The sequence below is a fragment of the Acaromyces ingoldii genome (assembly GCF_003144295.1).
Source record: "Acaromyces ingoldii strain MCA 4198 unplaced genomic scaffold FA10scaffold_11, whole genome shotgun sequence".
NCBI lineage: Eukaryota > Fungi > Basidiomycota > Exobasidiomycetes > Exobasidiales > Cryptobasidiaceae > Acaromyces > Acaromyces ingoldii.
Window position 1 is genome coordinate 219115 of NW_020290257.1, and position 20796 is coordinate 239910.

General features: G+C 60.9%; 8 protein-coding genes across 8 annotated transcripts; 4 read left to right on the plus strand and 4 right to left on the minus strand.

Annotated features, from left to right (window-relative positions):
• Nucleotides 1-116: 116 nt before the first annotated feature.
• FA10DRAFT_270149 (putative sarcosine-dimethylglycine methyltransferase) lies at nt 117-1524 on the minus strand. The gene is made up of 7 exons (XM_025523015.1): nt 1343-1524; nt 1245-1286; nt 863-1175; nt 761-798; nt 644-697; nt 372-575; nt 117-302 (listed from the first exon to the last, which is right to left on the minus strand). Exons 1-7 carry the CDS (start codon nt 1460-1462, stop codon nt 186-188), a joined length of 888 nt encoding a protein of 295 aa, XP_025373798.1. The 5' UTR covers nt 1463-1524; the 3' UTR covers nt 117-185.
• Nucleotides 1525-2401: 877 nt separating this feature from the next.
• Nucleotides 2402-4875, minus strand: FA10DRAFT_270151 (mala s 12 allergen precursor). The gene has a single exon (XM_025523017.1). The coding sequence runs from the start codon at nt 4783-4785 to the stop codon at nt 2671-2673; it is 2115 nt and encodes a 704-aa protein (XP_025373799.1). The 5' UTR covers nt 4786-4875; the 3' UTR covers nt 2402-2670.
• Nucleotides 4876-5988: 1113 nt separating this feature from the next.
• On the minus strand, nt 5989-7231 carry FA10DRAFT_270154 (MFS general substrate transporter). Its single transcript, XM_025523018.1, has 3 exons — nt 6477-7231; nt 6365-6402; nt 5989-6295 (listed from the first exon to the last, which is right to left on the minus strand). The coding sequence occupies exons 1-3, from the start codon at nt 7217-7219 to the stop codon at nt 6090-6092; spliced, it is 987 nt and encodes a 328-aa protein (XP_025373800.1). The 5' UTR covers nt 7220-7231; the 3' UTR covers nt 5989-6089.
• Nucleotides 7232-8808: 1577 nt separating this feature from the next.
• FA10DRAFT_55136 (hypothetical protein) lies at nt 8809-10441 on the plus strand. The gene has a single exon (XM_025525569.1). It carries the CDS (start codon nt 8885-8887, stop codon nt 10283-10285), a length of 1401 nt encoding a protein of 466 aa, XP_025373801.1. The 5' UTR covers nt 8809-8884; the 3' UTR covers nt 10286-10441.
• A 371-nt stretch (nt 10442-10812) lies between these two features.
• On the minus strand, nt 10813-11382 carry FA10DRAFT_270157 (hypothetical protein). The gene has a single exon (XM_025523019.1). The coding sequence runs from the start codon at nt 11049-11051 to the stop codon at nt 10842-10844; it is 210 nt and encodes a 69-aa protein (XP_025373802.1). The 5' UTR covers nt 11052-11382; the 3' UTR covers nt 10813-10841.
• On the plus strand, nt 11077-13859 carry FA10DRAFT_55178 (hypothetical protein). The gene is made up of 3 exons (XM_025525570.1): nt 11077-12862; nt 12930-13631; nt 13686-13859. Exons 1-3 carry the CDS (start codon nt 11258-11260, stop codon nt 13824-13826), a joined length of 2448 nt encoding a protein of 815 aa, XP_025373803.1. The 5' UTR covers nt 11077-11257; the 3' UTR covers nt 13827-13859.
• FA10DRAFT_270158 (hypothetical protein) lies at nt 13593-15841 on the plus strand. Its single transcript, XM_025523020.1, has 2 exons — nt 13593-15558; nt 15678-15841. Exons 1-2 carry the CDS (start codon nt 13951-13953, stop codon nt 15708-15710), a joined length of 1641 nt encoding a protein of 546 aa, XP_025373804.1. The 5' UTR covers nt 13593-13950; the 3' UTR covers nt 15711-15841.
• Nucleotides 15842-16277: 436 nt separating this feature from the next.
• FA10DRAFT_270159 (hypothetical protein) lies at nt 16278-20793 on the plus strand. Its single transcript, XM_025523021.1, has 2 exons — nt 16278-17119; nt 17183-20793. The coding sequence occupies exons 1-2, from the start codon at nt 16667-16669 to the stop codon at nt 20492-20494; spliced, it is 3765 nt and encodes a 1254-aa protein (XP_025373805.1). The 5' UTR covers nt 16278-16666; the 3' UTR covers nt 20495-20793.
• The last annotated feature ends 3 nt before the right edge of the window (nt 20794-20796 follow it).

The window sequence follows — 20796 nt, forward strand, 5'->3', positions numbered from 1 at the left end:
AAAAAAAAAAAAAAAAAAAGAGCAAAAAAATTTAAGACGGGCGGCGGGCGAGACCAGCCTGCAGGCGCGCTCCGAGGGCCACGTGTCATTTCTTCTCGCTCGGGTCCCAGGCTTCACTGCATTCAGAAATGGTCCTTTCAAGAGACGGCACTGGCTACATTCAGATACAGATGAGGGCTTAGGTACTAGAAGCGACAGTGGGTGATGCCCCAGGCGAGGTCGCCGCTGCGTCCTCCGCTGACCCACTTGTCCAGCCCTGCGCTCATAGTGTCGATGTACTTGTCGCTGATCTTTCCCTTCATCTAAACGTTCCCGCCCTCATCAGCACGAGAGTTACTGGCCAAGAAGTAGTGCAGCGAGCCAAGACTCACCAGGTGCCTTCGTTCCTGAAGGACCTCGCCAACTCGACGGTAGTGGTTCGTGAGCATGTCGGTGTGGTCCGTGTACTGGACCTTGCCGCCAAGCTTCTCGAGCTCGGACTTGTACCAGCCTGGGCAGCCGAGCGTCGTCAGGTGCAGCCGCGCGAGGATTGGCTGCATGACGGCTGGGTTGGGGTTGTCCGATGCCATCAGATCCTACGTCGCCGTTCTTCCATCAGCTTTGTGGTTCAAGCATGGGCCTGAAAGCATGGTCGTCCACTTACCGTGAAGATGAACTGGCCACCTGGCTTGAGGACACGCTTGATCTCCTTGAGGGCCTATGGACACAGACATTGTCAGTCGTGTGTCCCACTGCATCGCATTTTTCTGCTCAGGCTCACCTTGAGGCGATCACCGGAGTGGAGGAAGGCGTCCATGCCTGTTGTGACACTTGTCAGCATCATTCACAATGTCAACCAGCCCTGTAGATGCTAGCTACTCACTCCAGACGGCATCGAAGCTGTCGTCCTCGAACGGAATCTCTTCGTAGCTGCCGTCGACGACATCAACGAGCTTGTCGAGGCCGCGCTCCCGGCAGAGACGAACATTCCTCGCATTCTCAACGTCGCTCAGGTTGAGGCAGGTGACGCGGCAGCCGTACGTCTTTGCAAGCTCGCGCGCGCTGCCGCCGTAGCCCGCTCCAGCGTCGAGGACCCGCATGGACGAGTTGAGGCCAAGTGCAGAGGCCATCGTCGTCACCGTTCGGTGCGCCGCGACAGGAATCGACTCTTGGGGCTCTGCGTACAGGCCGACATGCTGCGAGAGTGGCGCCAAAAATGGTAAGAATTTTCTCCCTTTCATTGGTCAGAAAGAGCCGGTACTCACGATGTGGTCGCCGTTCCCGTCGCCCCAGCAGAGGTGGTAGAACTGCAAGCAAGCGTCAGTGGCCTGTCTGTTGATGCGAAACAAGGTAGAAACCTTACCGTGTCGGCGTCATCGGAGTTGTAGTAGTCGCGGGCCGTGTTGACCTCCTTGGAGTATTTGGCGGCGTCGACGGCGGTGCCGTTGCCGTTGGCGTGTGCAGTCTGAGCACTGACGGTCATTTTGACGGTATGAACACAAGAGGTGGTGGTTAATATGCTGCGAGTGAGTGCAATAAAGAGGGTGGGCGGGTGGGAGGAATTAGGTACGCCATACTGGGGCGATGATTTTTATATAGGCGCAGGGTCAAGGCGCCAGGAGCGGGAAAGTGGGAGAGGGAGGAAGAAGGAGACTGTCTTCCTTCTGATCACCGGACGAAAGGGCAGAGGCCGACTGGGAGAAGGAAGTGCTACAAAAGAGGAAGAAAAAAATAACACATTGCTATTGAAACGCAAAAGGGCCCAGCACGAGCCACCCTGCACAGAGGCTGTGGTGAAAGTGCCGTATGACGGTAGCGCAATAAGCCTTTGCCACGATCGGGAGAAGTAAGTGCCTCACATGTAACACACATGCGAAGGTATGCCCTATAGCCTATGCGGGCGGGAAGTGCGGTCTGTGCTCAGTGCTGTGCCACATTGCTCTTGTTTTGAAACTCTTCTCCTAGGTGGTCCCCGTCTTTGGGCCAATGCAAAGCCTACATACTGTGCCCCGGCAGGAGCTCTAAACCTTGTAAACCTTGTCACGGACGACTTCAGCCTGGCCGAAGCGAGAAAAGCTCAAGATGCGGGGCCCGCCGCTCTTCTGGCCCTTTCTGCGAAGAAACTAAAGCCATAAAAATACCCAAAAGAAAACAAGAAATAAAAAGAAATAGAAAGGGGGGAGTCCCAATTGAATTGCGTTAACGTGCGACACAGGAAACCAACCGCACGATTCCGCCTCAATTGGGAGAAGTAAGTGCCAAGCGACAGGCCCAGTGCAGGCGCTCGTTGCGCTCGCGTGGCGGATTGCCCGGGCATCCGGGCTCGGGGAGGGTCAACGCACTGATCGATCAAGGTCGATCAAGCACCGCTGGGTGGAGGGTGTGCGAGCTTCCCAAATCAGGGTCACAGGATGAGCGCACGGACGAGCAAATTGACCCCACGTGTCTGTGAGATGCTGGGAACATGCTCTCCCCGCTTGGGCAAACGTTCTCCAAAATGGACGTTTCCAAACGCATCATCGATTGTTTGTCGACGGCAGGAAGAATGAGAGACTAGAGGGATACAGAGAGAGCGTGTGGAAGGAAAAAAATGGAGCAGAGAAAGAAATTGTCCGGAGCTGTTGATTGGTAGTGATTGTCCTTTGTATGCTAGTAGTAGTAGTGATGCTGCTGCGAGGCCGATGTTTGAAATTAGGCGACAAGGAGAAGAGTCGATGCGAGGACAAAAGACAGCGAAACGGCAGCCATGGAGAGGACGACGGACGCGGGCGCCGCGCTCGACCCAGAGCGGCCCGAGTTGCCCGTGCCGACGGTTTGCGAATACTGTGCGGCTGACGAGCTGCTGGAAGCAGATGCCGATGCCGAGGCAGAGGCAGAGGCAGCCGCCCTCTGCTGCTGCGTGGGCGTACCAGCATACTGCTGGTTGGCGCGAGCGGCCTTGATGATGTCTGCGCCAATCTCTGCCAAGCCATACGTGGCCGTCATGAGATGGGCGCTGACGGCCGTGGGGGGCACGCTGGCGTCGATGACGCGGAGGTTGGTGGTGCCATAGACAAGCAGGTTCTTGTCAACGACACCGCCATCGGCTCGGGGCAGCATCGAGCAGGAAGACGACGGGTGGTACTCTGTCCCGGCGTTGTTCTTGATGAATTGGTCCCAGTCGTCGTCGGTCGACACGCTGTTGCCAGGGACCTGCTCTCCGCTGAGGACGTCGTTCATGGAGTTGCCCACCGTGCGCGCCAGCTTGAAGCCCTCGCGAAGGAGTTGCAGGTCAATGTCCTGGGTCAGGTACCCCGGGTCGATCTTGGGACCTGTAAAGGGGTCGGTGCTGGTGATGAGGATGCTGCCTCGCGAGAGCGGGTGCTGAAGGGCGACCTGGACCTGGACCGTGTTGCCAATGGCGGCCAGGAGGAGCTCAATCGGGCCGACGGGCGAGTTGAAGACATCATTGACCTGCGCAGTGTAGGTGAGGTTGTAGGCCTTTTTGACGTCGTCGGACACCTTGGCGCTTGCAATGACATTGGTCAGGTTGCCGCGCAGATCGCCGATGAGCTGCTGCGCATAGTCGCCAAAGAGGGTAGTGAAGTTGACATAGGCAATGGCCGAGTTGACAAACGAGTCCGTCTCCGCATTGCCCGTGACGGACCCAGGAGGCTGCTTGGCCGAGCCTTGGAAGCCAAAGACGACGGCGCTACTCAGGTGATCCTGCACGTTGTGGCCCACGCCCGGCAGATTGACGACAGGCTTAATATTGAGGCTGTTGAGCTGGTTCGCATCACCGATGCCGCTGAGCTGGAGCAGCGCAGGCGTGTTGATGGAGCCGCCAGAGACAATGACCTCACGAGCGGCATTGACAGTGTACACCTGGGCACCCGAGCCCGAGGCGTACTGGACGCCTGTGGCCTTGACATTGTTGGGGTCCGAGGCATCGGTGAGAATCTTGGTGGCCTGGTTGCCCGTGAGGACGTGAATGTTGCCGCGCTGGTCGGTGCCGTCCAAGTAGCCGTTGCGGGCGTTTGAGCGGACCCACGACTTTTGGTTGATGGCCGACGTGGCCAGGAAGGCGCCCCAGGACTGGCCCCCATCGGGGTCCTTCGAGATCGGTGTCCCCTGGTTCTGCACCGACTGGAGGAACGACTCGACAAAGTCGTACTCGACGGCGGGGAAGCCGGTCCAGATGGGACCATTGGTGCCGTGGCTCGACTGGTTCCAGCTGAGGCTGGACACGGCGCCGGTCACGTCGGAGCCGGGCGCCTGGAAGTTTTCCGACTTCTTCATCGCCTTGAACATGTTGTCCCACGCCCAGATCTCGGGTGCGCCGATGAGGTTGCCCCAGGCGTCGTGCTCGATCTGCGAGGCGCGGACCATGTACAGGCCATTGATCGAGGAGCTGCCGCCGAGGACCTTGCCTCTGGGCCATGGCACGCTGCGCCCGTTGAGGCCCGGCTGGTTGGCCGTGACCCACTGCCAGTCGTACTGTGTGCCGACGGCCGTGTTGTAGAGATTGGCCGAGGGCGTGAGGAACTTTTGCTGGTCGGCGCCATAGATGTCTGCGCCCGCTTCGATGACGGCGACGGTCACGTCGGAGTCCTCGGACAGCCGCGAGGCGACAGTCAGGCCAGCGAGCCCGCCACCGATGACAATGTAGTCGTACGTCTTGCCATTGAACGTCGAGCCATCGCCCGAGACGTCTCTCCGGTCGATGTGCTGGAAGGTATCCCGCTCGCCGAACCGCAGCGACCTTCCTGCGGCCGACGTCGCCAAGGCCGCGGCGGCCACGAGGCTGACGAGCGCCGTTTTGGCCATCTTGCTCCCTCTCGCCATCTCTCGGCTATGGGTGCTGAGGGCAGTGGTAGTATTGGTGGTGATAGAGTAAGAAAGAAAGGAAGAGGGGGCCGACTCGGAGTGAGGCGGAAGAGGTCCGAGGCCAAAAAAAAAGAGCTTCGGTCAGACCGATCTCCCCTTCCGATGCACATCACACCACACTCTACCACACATCCTTGCTTCGAATTTTTCTTCTACGGCCTCTCCTGTTCCTCCCCTCCGAAGCCAGTTTCTTGAAAAACTGCAGGTTTGGTAAACTGCTCCTGCCGCCCAGGCCCGCTTGGCCCCCTCGCCTCCCTCCATCGAGACCGCGCGCGCGCCCTGCGCCAAGGGTACAAATTTTTCTGCAGCCGTGTTGGACCCCTGCCCTGCGCTAGCATGTGCCGTGCAATATCAGCAGGGAGATTTTTTTGGGTTGTTTTTTTTTAAGATTTTTTATCATGTCATCGGACCTGCAACGTCACCTCACCACATGCTATCAATTTCTAGGTCTAGCTTGTATGTATTAGCTCGCTATGGTACCAGGGAAAAAAAGAGTACTACAGCAGCATGCACGACGCCAATCAACTCCTCATGCCGCTGCTTGTTGATGTCTTTGCTTCGCGTCGATCTATATTTGTACTGTTGTACAGAGACGGCCGTGCGATCGGAGACGATGCTCAGATAGAATAATCCTCTGCCTATTTTACGTCGATTCGACGCGCATATTGACTTCTCCTTCTTTTTTTTTTCGCTTGTCTCGCCCGTGTGGCTGGCTGTTGCGGTTATATCAAGGGTAGGGTAGGGTTAAAAATAAGAGCTGGGAAAAAATAAACCCAGAGAGCGCGGCAGAACCGAGGCAGCGGAGATTGGGCGACGCGTGGCCGGACTCAATAAAAACGGAGAATTACGGTCCTTGCATCTGCGCTCGCCAAGCACAAAGGGCGGGGCATAGCCAAGCCAAAGGCAGGCCAACACGACTCCCGAGCGCTTCTTCTCCGTCGTCGTTCGTCGTCGTCGCTTGTCGTCGCAGATCCTTGGCTGTGAGCCTACCCGACTCTCGGCGCGCCACACGATGCGCCTTGGCCTTGGCCTCCATGCGGCTTCTTCCGATGCCAGTGACAGATCAGAAACGAAGAAAAATAACACACTAAATTGGGCGGAATAGATTGATCCATCACCCATGAATGACATCATCTCCCCGCACTGGAGGAACCTTCTTTGAATCGACGATACACGGACCATGATATGGCGTGGGGTAGCTGCCACCATGTACAAAACAAGCTCGGGCTGCTGCTACGGAATGCTCAATAGCTGTACTTGAAGCCTGGGTGACGGTGCCCCAGGAGCTGCTGGTCTGCGACCTGGAGCCCCTGGATGCGGCCGTCGAGTTCGCCCTTGGTCTTGCGGTGGTTCTGGTGGCGTAGGTAGGTGAGGAGGAGAAGCGTTGAAGCTATGATGCCGATCATCGTCGAGAGATTGATCGCATGGCCAATGCGATAGTTGGGCGCGTCTGCTCTGGCAGTCAGTGTCACTTTGTGAGAGAGAGGGGAAAAGAAAGGGTGAGGGGATATAGGCTCACCTTTGGGGATGTAGGTCCAAGCGGAGATGAGGCAGCCGCTGTTTGCGTTCAGCAGGCAGAGGTGAGCAGATGGTAGACGATGGACACAGAGAAGCAGACAAGCAAAACGCACACATTGCCAATGACGCCGACGGCGCTGATGCTGCCGGCTCGAGCAGTGTCCGAGGGGCAGTTTGCGCTTGTCCATCCCAGGCAGAGAGCGCCCAGGACAAAGGAGCCGAAGCCGACGAGAAAGGCGGCGCCGTAGCGCAGATGCGCCTGGTGGTGGTCCGTTGCAACCCAGATGGCAAAGCCGGTAGCTGAAGTGAAGGCAGCGACGAGGACAAAGACGCCGCGTTGGCCCGTCTTTCGGGCCAGGTAGCACAGCATGAGGGTGCTGATGGCGGCGAGAAAGACCGGGGGCGCCGAGAGCAGCTGGAGGACGACGACGCTGCGGTGTGGGAACATGGTGCGGACAATCGAGGGCAGAAAGACGGCCATGCCCTGAACGGTGACCTGGGTAAAGAGGAGGATGAGGCCGTTGAAGAGGACGGGGACATTGAAGATGGCGCCCAGCAGCGTCGTGAGCCGCATCGATTCGACGACTTCGGTGCTGACAACATTTTCAGCCTTGATCCTCGCCTCGGCCAGCGCTTTTTCTTCTTTCGTCAGCCACGGGGCACTCTGGATGCTGTCGGTGACGAGAAAGTAGGCGGCGATGCCGACGCCCACCGTGACGAGGCCCTCGACGAGAAAGATCATGCGCCAGCCCTTGAGGGTGCCGATGCTGTCCATTGTCAAGATTGCCGAGGCCAAGAGCGAGCCCAGGGCCGACGAGAGGGCCGCGCCGGCGAGATAGATGGACAGGCGCGCCATGAGCTCGTCGCTGTTTCAAACAAAGGGTCTACATCAGGTGCCAATGCGCGGGCTCAAAAGTCACTGACGCGCGCGCACTCACCGGCGGTAGAAGCGGGACTGCAAAGCAAGAAAACATAAGCGGCGGTCAGCTGGCACGACTGAGCGTAAAGTTGACCAAAGAAGAAGAAACAAAACGCACGAGATAGTAGGCCGTGCAGGGAAACTGCGCCGCCTCAGCCACACCCAGAAGGGCACGCACGAGGATGGCGGCCGAAAAGGACTGGACAAAGGCAAAAGAGACAGTGAGGAGACCAAAGGCCACTGCGCAGCAGGGCAGATATTTGCCAGGGCCGACACGCTTGCAGAGGAGCGACGACGGCATCTCAAAGAGGAGATAGGTCACGTAGAATGCGGTCGCGAGAACTGCGGCGAGGAGAGAAGAGATCAGGCTCTACTTGGGCATTGTCAATGATGGCCGAACCATCCACTCACTATTGAAATCGTAGCCCTTGAGGCCGAGGGACTGCTCGAGATGTGCCAGACGGGCATTGCCGAGGGAGGCACGATCGATGAAGCACCAAAAGTAGACGAGCGAGATGGGCGGCACCACGTACCAGTCGATCTTGCGACGAAGGCGGGCCTCCTGGGCCGCGTCGAGCTGCACGAGCGCATGGCCGCGCTCATCGGTGGCGACGTGGCCCTTTTCGGCCGCCCGCACAATCTCGATGGGGAGGCCCATCGCGTCTCCTTGCTCCTTGAAATCGTCGCTAAGTGTGTGAGAAGACATCGTGGCAGTAGCAGTTGCAGAGTGTCACAACAGGCTGAGATAGAGAAGATGAGAGGCCAAAGTGCCCACTTCAGAGTAGGCCTTTTTATGTATCAAGAAAAAGGGCAGCGCCTCCCGCCTGTCGCGGCAAGAGGATAAAAAGTGGCCCCTCCTCCGCCCAGCGTGTGTAGGGTTTCCCACTCAGGCTGTAAAATGCCGGAGCCATGGAGCGGGGATTTGGCCGGACAAACCACCCAGCCAGCCAGGAAGGTCCAGCTAGGGTGATGACAACAACGTTCAAAAAGGGGCGACGGACCGCGCTTAATTCAACGCCCGCGCGCATGCCTCAAGATGCGCCGCCCGATAACATCGGCCCAGCCAGGGCCTCGGCTTTGGTGACGCAAATTGTACAGCTGCTAGCTAGAGCTGTTGTTGGCTACAATAGTGTAGCAGATCATACAGTGCCCTATATCACATCCGTCAAGCCGAGCTCCTGTCTCAGCCTTATTTTCTGACTTGGCTTGGCTACTGACCTTGGATGATCGCTGCCGAAATGTGAGACCAAACTGTCGCTTCCGACAAGCCCCTCTACAGCATACGATCACGACCTGGTGCGGATAACGAGGATGGCCTCGGGGCTCTGGACGCGGCGGAGAATGAGTCGCAGCGGCGGTGGCCTCCTGCCAACGAGCGTGCCGACGATTGACGTGGACTTTTGCGCCTCGACGAGCCCAGGCACTAGCCCTGGCTCTCCTGCTGGCGCGATGACGGGCACAGTCTATTCGAGCGCAGCAATGGCGGAAACAGCGATGCCCTTGTCCACTTTTACGCAGACGGAGCTTGCGTCTGTCCTGCTCGGGGAAGGTGGCCGCCGTTGTCGTGGACGTCGCGAGCCACCGATTGGGCTGTCGCTGTCCATGCCTGCAACACCCGCGAGCGAGATGCCGCACCTGGCGCTGGACGATGCCGAGAGTGGACAGATGGCCAGCTACCTCCTCCGTTCGTTGCTGCCGGAAGCAGCGACTATACAGATCCAGAACGACCTCGGCGTCGAAATTGACATTGCGACGCTCGCGACCGAGGTCGCTCTCTATGCGGTCCACTCGGAGCCCAGCTCCGAGGAGAACGAGGAGGCGGCGAACAAAACAGCCATGACCAAGCATCGTCTCCTGCCTTTTCATGGCCGCGTTGGCGACAGTGACCACGAGGGCCTTGGCGGGCTGTCGATGCTGGACCCGGCCAAGCCGGTGCGCAAGGGACGGGCGCGGATGAGCCAGGAGAAGCGTAAGCGACTTGCACGCCGAAAGGAGCGCGAGGCCCTCTTGGCTGCGCTGCTGCAACAAAAGCCATCGTCTGCGCCGCCACATACGACGTCTTTCCATCCGGCTCTCCATCCAGATTCTGCACCTGCGTCAGCCCAGGTTGCTTTTTCGGCGCATTCAGCCGGCCCAGACACGGGCTTCATCTCTCAGGCGCCGCTTGCGCCATTGCGGCTGACTTCCAAGCCCACTTCCAGTCTCTTTCAGCAACACCACCAGTCAGAGGGCGAGCACAAGCTGCATAGATCTCCCTCGCTCTCGCCCAGCATCGTGTCGAGTGCTAGCAGCTCGCTGTCGCTATCTGCCTCGGCATCGCAGGCGAGCTTGGAGACCCAGAGCGAAGCGACGGCGTCCAGCATGCACGAGTCACCGCAGCGGACAAACGACGCTGCCTGCTCGACCACTGCCACGACCAGCAGCAGCAGGAAGACACTGGCCTGGTGGACTGCTTCGAGCACCGAGCGGGGCACTGTGGCTCCCTTTATTCCCCGGCCCATCGTCGTCCGTCCCCCCTTGCCCTGTCCTACCTCGTCGATGTCCACGCCAGAACCGAGCGTAGGTATGGGTATGGGACGGCCTTACAGTGTCCACCACTTTCAGCAGCAGCAACAGCAGCAGCATCAACACCACTACCCTCAACACCACCACCAGCACGGCATGCCACGTCGCTCCGTGTCGCTGCTGCCCGCTGCGCCCGCATCGATGCACAGGCCAGCCTCCATCTATGCGTCCCACGCCCGCCAGATGGCTGCTCCGTCTTCTTCCTCCATTGGCTTGCGTAATCCGACGGGCGCATCCATCCCTGCCCGGCCCTGGAACACAGCCCCTGCGAGCTGGACACCCCAATGCGCTTCCCTTGGCTCCTTTGCCGATTGGTGGACCGGCCGTGGCGATGCGTCGCCCCAGCACGGCGCCTCAGGGCTGCACACCGTACTCTTACGGCACAAGCATCGCCCACGACGACTACTCAAGGGACGATTCAGGCGAACCACCAACTAGTCACGCTCAAGGACCCATCCACGGCAGCATTCACAGTGGAGCGGCCAGTCGAAATCTGCCAGGCTAAGCTCTCTTCCTGTGATGCCGATCCCTCAACTTCTCTATTCCCATCTCCCCCTCGCCATAACAAGCTCAGCACTCCGACCGAGGATCGGTCGGCAGTCGGTCCGTCGGTCCGTCGGCGTTGCGCTATGCTGCAGTGCGGTTGAGTGGGCAGCAGCAGGTTCAAAATTAGCAGCAATCTCCGTCATTATCAGCAGCGACACAGCGACACATCCACAGCGGACACCTAGACTACCGAATGGCATGCATTCATTCCTTACTCCACCCCTCTTTCTGTCCATTCCGTGTGAATGGGAGCATGACTGTGTGTGTTTCACACTCTGCGTGTGAGAGTGCGAGAGAGTGCGAGAAAGTGCGAGAAAGTGCGAGCGAGAGGGCGAGTGGGTGAGTGACTGACTGGCGGCGCTCGATGCCCCGGGCCGCTGGCCCACGCCCCTCCTGCCAGGTGCGCGGGCGACGAGTTCGAAGGTGTTTTCCCTCGACGTGATTCACTTCACAGAAGAAGAGATGGGAGTGGATGAGTGACGCCCTGCCGCTGCTGCTCATCGCCTTGCTTTGCTTCGCGTCGCTTCTTCGCGGTCTGCGCGCGGGGCGATTGAGGTGGAAACAGACAAGAGAACAACACAACAACAACAATAATAATAACACGAGCGACGGGCGGCGACACGGCAGCAAAAGCAGCGGCAGCGGCAGCAGCGGACATTCAGCGACGACGAATGGGAAAAAGCACAGGGAGAAACTCAGACAAAGGGGACTCGGCCTCTCTTCTTCTTCTTCTTCCCTCTTCGTTGTTCTCTTGTCTCTGTCTCTTTGTCTTTGTCTTTGTCTCTCTCTCTTTCTCCCTCTCTTTTTGTCTTTGACTGCCTGTCTCTTTCTTTCCCTCTATAAAGCGAGGGGAGAGGGAGGGTGATGGCTGATCTGCGCCTGCTGTTGTCCCCTCCACAGCCTGCGCCGCCGCCGCCGCCAAACGATCGAGTGGTGCGCTTTGCCCGCAGCACAGAGGCCCGACGTGCAGCCTCGGACGAGGCGCAGCATTCTCGCCAACAGCCACGGCGGCGCGCCTCGCTGTTTGCGCCGTCCGTCGTCACTCGCCCTCCTCCTTCTGCTGCTGGAACTGCTCCAGCTGCACCCCCTCCCCATCACCGTCGTCGCGTTCTGTCGACGAGCAGCAGCAGCTCGCGCGCCGCCGTGGCGAGTCCCCAGCAGTGGCATCTCTCGGCACCGACGAGCGACTTGCAGGGCGCAGCACAGCAGCAGAGGCAGGATCATCAAACGCAAGAACAGCAGCAGGAGCGACTGCGCCATCCACAGAGCATCCTCAAGGGGACAAACAAGGTTCAGCAATCCTCCGCGACGGCGACGCCGCTGATCGACGGTGCAGCCCAGCCGCGCTTGCGTCCCAGAAAGAGCGACGTCCGACGCGAGGAGGAGGAGCAGAAGCAGGAGCAGGAGCATTATTCACAGCAGTCAAAGCAGCCACCTCAGTCACAACAACAGCAGCAGCAGCAGCAGCGTCGATTGGCGCCCAGAAGAATGACGCCCGCCGATGCGCTCCGGCGGCTGTTCAAAGAGCCCGGTCCTCCGAGGCGACCACGGTACGGCGGCGTCAACACGAGCACTGCGGCGATGGCGCAGACGACGGCGGCGGCGGCGTGCGACGGCCAGTGGTACCCACGCCCACCCGCGCACTGGTACCAGGACGACTTTGAGCAGATTGGCCACGGCGAGGCGCAGCAGCTGCCACTGCCACTGCCGCTGCCTTTGCCTATGCCACTGCCTCCGCCGTGGATGGCGCCACCATCATCGTCGTCAACTGTCGAGGTCCAGCAGCAGCACGAGACGGCATCGTCGATGCAGACGGGCCCCGCAAGACGGCCCTCGAGGTTTTGGGCGCGACCACGGACGGCTCCGGACCAGCAGCAGCATCAGCACCAGCAGCAACGGGCAGCCTCGATGCCGAGTGGCGACTCAGCAGCAGCAGCAGCGGCAGCAACAACAAAAACAACCGCCGCAGCAGACACGAGCTTTGTCGCAGGTGGGAGCGTGTTCCAGCGCGCACTCGATGCCGTCAAGCCACGGCGGAGCCCCAGTGGGCGACGGGCGACGACGGCCTCACCCACACCCCCGCCACCGCCACCGCCACCGTCAAGACTGCATCACCGCCAGCACCAGGACGAGCAGGCGCAGCAGCATGCTCTGGACCTGGCTGCGCAGAGGATGGCCATCGACAGAAGTATGTCAGGGAACACTCGACCTGCGCCAAGATCAGAGCAGCAGCAGGCAAGCCCCATCCAGGACTTGACATCGTCGTCGACCGAGGACGCATACGGCACACACAGCAGCCTGCCTTCGTCGGCGCCGTACAATGTGCCGATGCCCGAGACGAGCGCGCAGGGCTCACCACTCAAGCTCGACGACGGACGATCGATGGCGCGCCTGCCCATTCCCCTCTTTCCGCCGCCCGTCGTCACGGCGTGGCCCGAGGAGGAGGAGCGACCGGCGCCGGTTCCTCGCGTGAGTTGGATTGAGTCACCTTTCACCGTGAAAATTCACCCTGCTTACATGCTATGCTACTCAGCAGCAGCAGCAGCAGCAGGCCACGACAGATGTTCCCTGGTTCGAAGAAGAAGAGCGAGGGCCGTGGGACCCACTGGCAGTAACACCGGCGTCGGCGTCAACAGCATGGGAGGACGGCCGCCAAGCGCGGCCAAAGCTGATGGATCTCTTTGGCACGCGGCCCATGAGCAGCATCCAGGAGCACGAGAGCCAGAGCCAGGGCCGCGAGAGCGACGAGCCACTGGCCAGTGCCTCGCTCGATCTCTCGCCCACTTCGACTCCGCTGGCCCAGCAGCAACAGCACCAACTGCAGCAGAAGCCACTGCCGCCGAGGCCTGACCAGCAACCGTCAATGTCACCGTCTCCAGAGATGCGCAGGCGGCCGTCGTCGCTGAGGAGGCAGGGCAACTTTGTCCTTCGCAAGCAGCAGCACGAGACAGCGAGCAGCAACACGGGCATCGATGCAGAGAAGCTCAGCGAGGCGCTTGCGCTCCTTACGCGCCGTGTCGGCAAGCAGGCGAGGCAGGCAGGCGCGAGCAGCGAGCGCAGGGCCAGCTCGTATGAGCACGAGCCCGCGAGTGCAAAGACAGCGACGAGGAGAGGAGGTGGGGGAGAAGGAAGAAGAGGAGGAGGAGGAGGGAGAGAAAGAGAAAAGAGACGGGCGAGAGAAGAAGACGGGGAAGGAGACGGACGATATCAGGGCGCAGCTGAGCCCATGCACCGTACCGTGAGTGTTCTTTTCTTTCGTGCACTGCGTTGAGTCGTTGACATTCGCGCCAAGGCAGACGAGAACAGGGCTGCAAGATGCGACGCAAGCGAATCGACTCGTGCCAGGAGTGCAAGAAGAAGGAGAGGAGAAAGAGGAGCAGGGAGGGGAAGGGGACGAGGTCGAAGGCCAGGACGACTCGTGCGGTTTTATTGACGACGAGACGGTCCACCGCATCGACGACTGGCGCTCCGCCGTGTGGAACCTGCCGAGCAAGGTGCCCTATGCGCCGAGTGCAACGACCACAGCGCCCTCGAGCTGCCTTGGCTTTGGGTCCCCGATGGCGCGCATGCAGAGCAGCTGGCAGCACGCTGCCAACATGAGCTTTGCCGAGACACCCACGAGCAGAGCGGCCAAGCGGTCTACGATGGGCTCCTCGGTGCTGACCAGCATCAGCCGCCGCCCTATCAAGGCCGCCGAGGCGGTGGTCGCAGCGACGGAGCTGGCGCACCACGTCGAGAGCGCACTCGCGTCATCGGCCCTGCTCGACATTGCGCCCAGTCCAGAAAAGCAGAAGTCAAAGCAGTCGCAGCCAAAGCAGCACACACATCACCATCACAGGCGAAGCCGGCCCTATCACCTGGCACCGAGACCCCAGGAGGCGCTGACGAGGGTCAGCGAGAAGCCGTCGCTGCTTTCGCAGGACTCGCCGAGCCACCAACGACCGAGCATACCCTTTGACCTCTTTGCTGCGGCTGCTGCTGCTGCCGAGGGTGCGTCTGCGCCTGCACCTGCACCTCCCTCGCTGTCGGACTCGCCGTTCAAGGATGCCTCTGGCGCTCGGCAGGTCTGGACAGTGGACACGGCCAACGAGGAGAAGTGGGGGGACTTTGCGCCGAGGCAGCAGGGCGTGCCCCACCTGCTTCCACCGACCGACACGGCTGCAGCTAGGAATCACGTTCAGGAGTGCTTAGGAGACGAGGGTCATCGACAAGAAAGCATCGACAGTGGACAGGGACTGAGAAAGGGGAAAGGAAAAGAAAAGGAACGGACATCGGCCGACATGCAGAGCAGCCCGTCCAGCCATGCGCAGGCAGAAGCTTCACCATCGATGAGCCCCAACCCCAGCCCTAGTCCACGGCCAGCGGCAGCAGCCGTAGCGCCAGGCACCGCGCCTCGATGGATGACGGCGGGGACGAGGCACCTGCACACGATGAGCGATGCCCAGGCCCACATCCTCTTTGGCGATCTTTTCTTTGGAACTGCACCGCCGTTTTTGCGAGAGGTTGTCGCTGCTTCGCCGCCGCTCATTCACCAGCTTGGAGCAAGCGAGAGCGGCAGCGGCGGCCGTGATGAACAAGAAGGGGGAGATGAGCAGGAGGGCGATGACACGGCGCCTTCGCCTCCGCTTTCGCCTAGCTCTCAAGCCCAGGTGCAGTTGTCGTCGACCCCTTCCAATGCGTTTCGACGAGAGGGGTCACCGCTGCACCTCTCTTCGGCGAGCGAAGGAGCAAGGAGAAAGAGCATCGACTGGAGCCAGCTCATCGAGCTTGCTGCTCTCGTCGATGTGGTCAAGCCCGCCGCCAGGAGCAATTCGGACTGGGCACCAGAGCCCCCAGCGCAGGGTAACGCTAGCGGTGGCCATTCACTGCGTCCTCCGATCATCACGGTCGGTCTGGGGCCACTGAACGATATGTGGCCTGAGTCGGCGGAAGCGACGAGAAGCCTGCCAGATGAGTTGGCCTCCTCGCCTCGAACGCCGACGATCAGTGCCACTCCTCCTTCTCCTCGGCCACCAACTGCCCTGTCGGGCCGTCCGGGATCGCACGAGACGAGCCAAGAAGAGGGCAGCCCGCTGCGCACGATTGAGCGCGCACTTGCGCAGCTGTCGGAGCAGGTCATGGCCCAGGGCGACCAGACACATGCACTCGAGACGCGCGTCCGACTGGTGAGTTGTCGCCTCCTGCCGCTGGGGCAGCACCGACTAAGAGAGACCGCGAGCGAGACAGATGAAGAAGAAGCGCTCATCTAGCTAAGTTTTCTCACCCCCCTTCTTCGTCGCTGCAGCTCGAGGAGACGGTCTTTGTTGCAGAGAGGTAGCTTCCACACACTCCTTTCTTTCACACTGTTATGCACCATCGCACAGCACATCACATCACCGCTCGCTTTGTACTCTCACCACACAACTAGTCTCATGAGATCTTGAGTCCAATGTCAAAGCGACGACCCCATCGCTAGACCCTGCGCGTGTCTTGTGAGCCTAAAATTGCCCTCTGGCCCCGTTCGGAGCGCTCGGACCGGGGCTTCCTTCCTTCGTCTACAATTCCAACTTTTGGCCCACTCACTCAGCATCGACGGCCGGGCTCCTCTCTCCAGCTTTCGGAGTCGTCGCAGACGCGGAGTGCCAGTCAAAGGGTAGTCTCCACTTCGCTCACGCCGCAGTGTCACGTCGCCCACGGGTCCTCGGACGAGCCTCCGTCCGTCCGTCCGTCCTCATCAAGAAAGCTAAGCACCTCCCCTCTCTCTCTCTCTCTCCTTCATCTCGGCGGTGTGCACTTTCTCTCTTGCTTTGCCGAGCTCGACAGAGTAGACGAGCGCTGCGAAGAACACCGTCCCTCCCCCACTTTACGTCCTTTTTTTCACCGTTTACGGCGAAAGAGGGAGGCCGAAGAAGGACCAAAGTGGGGTGTTTTGAGTTGCTCGGTCGCCTCTTATCCTGCGCTCTGAGCTGAGCTGTGCTGAGCTGAGCTGTGCCGTGCCGTGCATTTGCATTTGCTGTGCGCGGCGCCGAGTCGCAGTCGCGCGACAGACACGCAGGCGGCTTGCTCGGGGCGGGCGTCCGTGCAGGCGGCAGTGGCAGCACTAGCAGCACTACCAGCGGGCGGCGGCGGCGGCGGCGGCGAAGAGCCTACTACGTTTGTGCGTGGGTCCCCCCTTTGTTCTTGTTTGCCCGTCGAGGCAATATAAACAGGCGAGAAAGGAGAAAGGAAGGAGACCTCTCCCTGCGCGATCCGAGAAGCGGTCGATACAGGGGAAAGAGAGGGAGAGAGGCAAGGATGAATGGGCATGCGGGCGCAGGCCGGCGCGCGAGCAGGGTGTCGCCCGTGTCGACGAAGCTGTACGAGGGCGATGGCGCCGACGGGGATGCGTTTGGCCGCTATGGCCATGGCCATGGCCATGGCCAGGCCTTTGCGGCAGGCCATGCGGGCGCCGGGACGAGCACGAGCGGCAGCAGCACAAGCAGCACCCGTGCAGGCCACAATACCGATGAGCATCGCGGGCACGGGCACAGGGCAGGAGCAGGGGCAGCGGCGGGGATAGGAATGGGAGCGGGTGGTACGAGCGGCAGCCGGAGCAGCAGCAGCAGCAACCACGGCAACGGCAATGGACACGCCATGATGGCCGAGGCGAATGCGACAGGGCAGGAGCAGTCGGGGCCGCCGCTGCGAAAGGGGCTCAAGGTCAGCTCGAGGGTGCATCGCGCATGCAACGCCTGTCGCCGGCAAAAGGTGGGTTGTGCCCAACGATATATGCCCGTATATTAGGCTAATGAGAGGGAGTGAACAAACCAGATGCGATGCGAGGGCCCGATGGACGGGCCGTGCAACCGGTGCCGTGCCTCACAGGCCGAGTGCGTCTTTGAGAAGCCGGCGAAGGAGGCCCAGAATGGCGGACAGACGGGCACCGAGGCCTACCGCGCCCTCGTCGATGACGTGGCGAGCATCAAGGAGGACATGGGCAGCCTCAAGGCGATGGTCGAGCTTCTGTGCCGCCAGCAGCAGCAGCAGCAGTCATCCTCGACGGCAGCGGCAGCGGCAACGCACGGACGGGCGACAAGCAGCATGCAGAACGGCTGGTCGCACCACGAGCGGACGCTACCTGCTCCCATGATGCAGATGCAGCAGCAGCAGCAGCAAGAACAGACGCAAATGCAGCAGCAGCAAGGACAGTCGCAGATGCAGCAGCAGCACGAGCCGCCGCAGAGGGACGCTCATCAGAGTCGCTACCCCGGACCAAACATGAAGCATCCACCGGCGTGGCCTGGCGACGGTCGCAACGTGCCCCTGCAACCGCAGCCCGCTGCTCGCTCGTCGACAGCAGGCTGGTCCCCTGCGAGTGCTGCCGATTCGCACGGCTCACTTGCATCGCCATCTCCTCCTCCTCCTCCCCACCATCGTCGCCGCCGTCCTTCTTCCCCGTCTTCATCGCAGCCTCGCCACACGGCCAAGAGGCGCAAGGGTGAGGCAGACGATGCTGGCGATGCAGGCGAGGCGGGCGAGGGAGACGACGCCGACGACGCCCATCTCTCGACGAGCGACCGCCACGACCGGCCGATGGAGCGGCTCAGAGACCTGGCAGAGGCCGCCGTCGAAGAGGCAGAGCTGGAGCAGCAGCTGCAGAAGCACCAGCAAGAGCAAGAGCAAGAGCAAGAGCAAGAGCAAGAGCAAGAGCAATCGCATTCACATCAGCACGAACACGAACACGAACGCAAACAGCAGCAGCACCAGGAGCAGCAGAAGCGACACCAGCACGAGCGCCAGCAGCAGCATTCACCGCCAGCCGATGAGCGCATGTCTCTGTCTGGGGTGGACGAGCTTCGAGAGGAGGACGAGGGTCAGGAAGAACGGCCGAGCACAAGCAGCAGCAGCAGCAGCAGCAGTGGCGGCGAAGAAAGGCGGGAGGAACAGGAGGAAGAGCAGGCCGAGACGCAGGTGTGCGACTCGTTCGTCGAGATCAAGCGCGACGAGATGAGCATGGGGCCGCCAGTGACGAGGCCGAGGAGCATCTCGACCATCAGTGCCCCTCCCCTCCTCGCCCCGCCGCCTCACCTCGCCGCTTCGTCGACGCCGTTGCAGCAGCAGCAGCAGCAGCAGCAGCTTCAGCATCAGTCGGTCCGAAGCAGCTCTTCGCGGCCAACCAGGCGTCGCTGGAGCACGGCAGAGAGCCAGCACCCACGGCAGCAGCAGCAGCAGCAGCATTTACAACAGCACCAGCAGCAGCAGTCGCTGCCGGAGCTGCAGACCGACGTCGTGAGCCAGGGCCTGGTCCCGGAGCACGAGGCCAAGCGTCTCTGGGACCTCTTCTACCAGGGCTGCCCCCAGTTTGTCGGCATCTTCAAGCTCGACGACGACCAGCACGACGTCGTCGGCGATCCACGAGCCGACACGTTTGACGCCATCCGGACCCGCTCCCCCTTTCTCTTTGCCACGATTCTCTCCGTCGGCGGCCGCGTCGACTGCGGTGGCGGACAGGCCAAGGGTGCCTTTCTGACCTGCAGGGAGCGCGCCAAGCTGCATGTGGAAAAGATTCTGAACCGGCAGCGTGGGCAGCTCATCAAGGAGGACGTCATGGCCCTCCTCCTCGTCTCGAGCTACTCGGACTCGGACACGGCCTGGCGACACTGCCGCACCGCCGTCACGGTGGCCCATGAGCTGGAGCTGGACAAGGCTTTTGCGCGGCTGAAACTCGCCGTCAAGCGCACCCAATTCCCCGCCGAGGCCAACGCTGGTGCCACTGCCACTGCCAGCGCCAATGGCAATGCTGCAGCCAACGTCCATGCGACCGCCGCCGGCAGCAACTCGGCCTCGCCCGAAGCGATGCGCTCTGATGAGTCGACAACAACGAGCAGCAGCAGCCGGGCACCGGCCAGCAAGAAACGCAGGCGGTATGAGAAGCCATACGGGGCGCAGACACCCCCAGAGGGAAGCCTGGACCAGCAGCGAGAGCTGGCGCGCAGCGCAAGGATCTGGTTCTTCTGCTACCTCTTTGAGCACCAGATCAGCTACTGCTCTGGCCATCCCGCCATGGTCGACGAGACGTGCGTCGCTGGCGGACGCGAGTTCCTCGACCTGCCCGACTACCTGCGCAGCTCCATCGACGCCCGCTTCCTCTCGACCGTCGAGCTGATGGTGCTCCGCGAGCGCCACCTCAACCTCCTCGAGCCAAAGGAGTCGGCCATCGACGACCGCATGCTCGCCGACTTTGCCCAGATGGAGTCCACGCTCAGCAACTGGCTCCTCTACTGGTCCCGTCACTTTCAGGCAAAGGGCTACCAGGCCGAGAGCTTCTTCCAGGGCTCCCTTTACCTCCAGGCCGCCTCGGTCAAGCTCTACCTCTGCAACTCGTCTGTCCGTCACGTCCGGCCAGGCACCTCGCTCTTCGAGCACGTCGATCCTCGCCAGCGCGACCTCGTCTGCAAGTCCATCCAGGCTGCTTCTGATGTCCTCGAGACGGCCGTGTGCCACGAGAGCTACAAGAAGCTGCTCCGGTGGGCGCCCCACTACACCGTCGTCACGGCCGTCTTTGCGCTGAGCCACCTGCTGGACTGTGTCGAGCTCTTTACCGAGCCCAAGCTCCTCGACCTCGCCAAGCTCTTTTCCCACGCCGAGCAGCTCGGCGCACGGCTGAGAGAGCTTCCCTTTTTCAAGTACAGCGTCTGGATCGAGCTCCGCAGGAGAAAAGTAGCTCAGATTGTCGCTGAGCGCGCCGCATCAGCTCCCGCTGCAAACACACAACACCAGCCTTCTGCTCCGCCCACGCCTCCCTCTCGCCACCTCCAGGGCCACTTTGGGCGATACGATTCCAGCTCGCTTGTCCAGCAGCAGCACAATCCTGGCGCACCCCTGTCGTCTCTGCTCGATGCCACTCCGCCTCCTCTGACGGCCTCGCAGATCCTCGATGCCCACTCGATTGTATTTGCAGACGACTTTGCCAACACGCCCTCGTCGGCGATGCTCTCCTCGTCGGCCACGACGGCGGGCGCCGCGGGCGACTATGCCTTTGGGCTCATGTCCTCGGCCCTGCACCTCGATGCATACGCCAACGACAATGACTTCTTCGACGGCAGCTTCCGCTTCGAAGTCGGCGCCCACCCCAACCTCTGACGCTGCCCTCTTTTCTAAAATTCACCGAGATCGATTGAACCCTTGTGACTGGACCGCCAAACCAAAATCCTGTATTTAGCAATCACTGTGTAGTATCCCATGGACGGCTCCTCCCCCTATCCCCCAGACTTGTGTCATAATGGTCAAAAGCACGCCCGCGCGGCTCGCATGTGTATTTACTCCTTCTCTTTTCTCAATCACGGACAGCCGTCTGACGTCTGATTGATTGAACCGCTTCGGTGGGCGATGTCACCATTGCACGCAGACACCCACACTCCTGGATTTTCTCTACGACGGGCCAG

What these genes read in the sequence shown, in the direction of transcription:
- FA10DRAFT_270149 (XM_025523015.1), bottom strand. Translation starts at nt 1,462, where the DNA reads ATGACCGTCAGTGCTCAGACTGCACACGCCAACGGCAACGGCACCGCC. An exon ending in ACTCCGATGACGCCGACACG is followed by an intron (nt 1,287 to 1,342) that starts GTAAGGTTTCTA and finishes GCTTGCTTGCAG; the next exon opens with TTCTACCACCTCTGCTGGGG. An exon ending in ACGGGAACGGCGACCACATC is followed by an intron (nt 1,176 to 1,244) that starts GTGAGTACCGGC and finishes CCACTCTCGCAG; the next exon opens with CATGTCGGCCTGTACGCAGA.
- FA10DRAFT_270151 (XM_025523017.1), bottom strand. Translation starts at nt 4,785, where the DNA reads ATGGCCAAAACGGCGCTCGTCAGCCTCGTGGCCGCCGCGGCCTTGGCG.
- FA10DRAFT_270154 (XM_025523018.1), bottom strand. Translation starts at nt 7,219, where the DNA reads ATGGCGCGCCTGTCCATCTATCTCGCCGGCGCGGCCCTCTCGTCGGCC. An exon ending in GTCGGCGTCATTGGCAATGT is followed by an intron (nt 6,403 to 6,476) that starts GTGCGTTTTGCT and finishes GAACGCAAACAG; the next exon opens with CGGCTGCCTCATCTCCGCTT. An exon ending in TTGGACCTACATCCCCAAAG is followed by an intron (nt 6,296 to 6,364) that starts GTGAGCCTATAT and finishes CTGCCAGAGCAG; the next exon opens with ACGCGCCCAACTATCGCATT.
- FA10DRAFT_55136 (XM_025525569.1), top strand. Translation starts at nt 8,885, where the DNA reads ATGCCTGCAACACCCGCGAGCGAGATGCCGCACCTGGCGCTGGACGAT.
- FA10DRAFT_270157 (XM_025523019.1), bottom strand. Translation starts at nt 11,051, where the DNA reads ATGTCCGCTGCTGCCGCTGCCGCTGCTTTTGCTGCCGTGTCGCCGCCC.
- FA10DRAFT_55178 (XM_025525570.1), top strand. Translation starts at nt 11,258, where the DNA reads ATGGCTGATCTGCGCCTGCTGTTGTCCCCTCCACAGCCTGCGCCGCCG. An exon ending in GACCGGCGCCGGTTCCTCGC is followed by an intron (nt 12,863 to 12,929) that starts GTGAGTTGGATT and finishes GCTACTCAGCAG; the next exon opens with CAGCAGCAGCAGCAGGCCAC. An exon ending in CTGAGCCCATGCACCGTACC is followed by an intron (nt 13,632 to 13,685) that starts GTGAGTGTTCTT and finishes ATTCGCGCCAAG; the next exon opens with GCAGACGAGAACAGGGCTGC.
- FA10DRAFT_270158 (XM_025523020.1), top strand. Translation starts at nt 13,951, where the DNA reads ATGGCGCGCATGCAGAGCAGCTGGCAGCACGCTGCCAACATGAGCTTT. An exon ending in TCGAGACGCGCGTCCGACTG is followed by an intron (nt 15,559 to 15,677) that starts GTGAGTTGTCGC and finishes TCGTCGCTGCAG; the next exon opens with CTCGAGGAGACGGTCTTTGT.
- FA10DRAFT_270159 (XM_025523021.1), top strand. Translation starts at nt 16,667, where the DNA reads ATGAATGGGCATGCGGGCGCAGGCCGGCGCGCGAGCAGGGTGTCGCCC. An exon ending in ACGCCTGTCGCCGGCAAAAG is followed by an intron (nt 17,120 to 17,182) that starts GTGGGTTGTGCC and finishes TGAACAAACCAG; the next exon opens with ATGCGATGCGAGGGCCCGAT.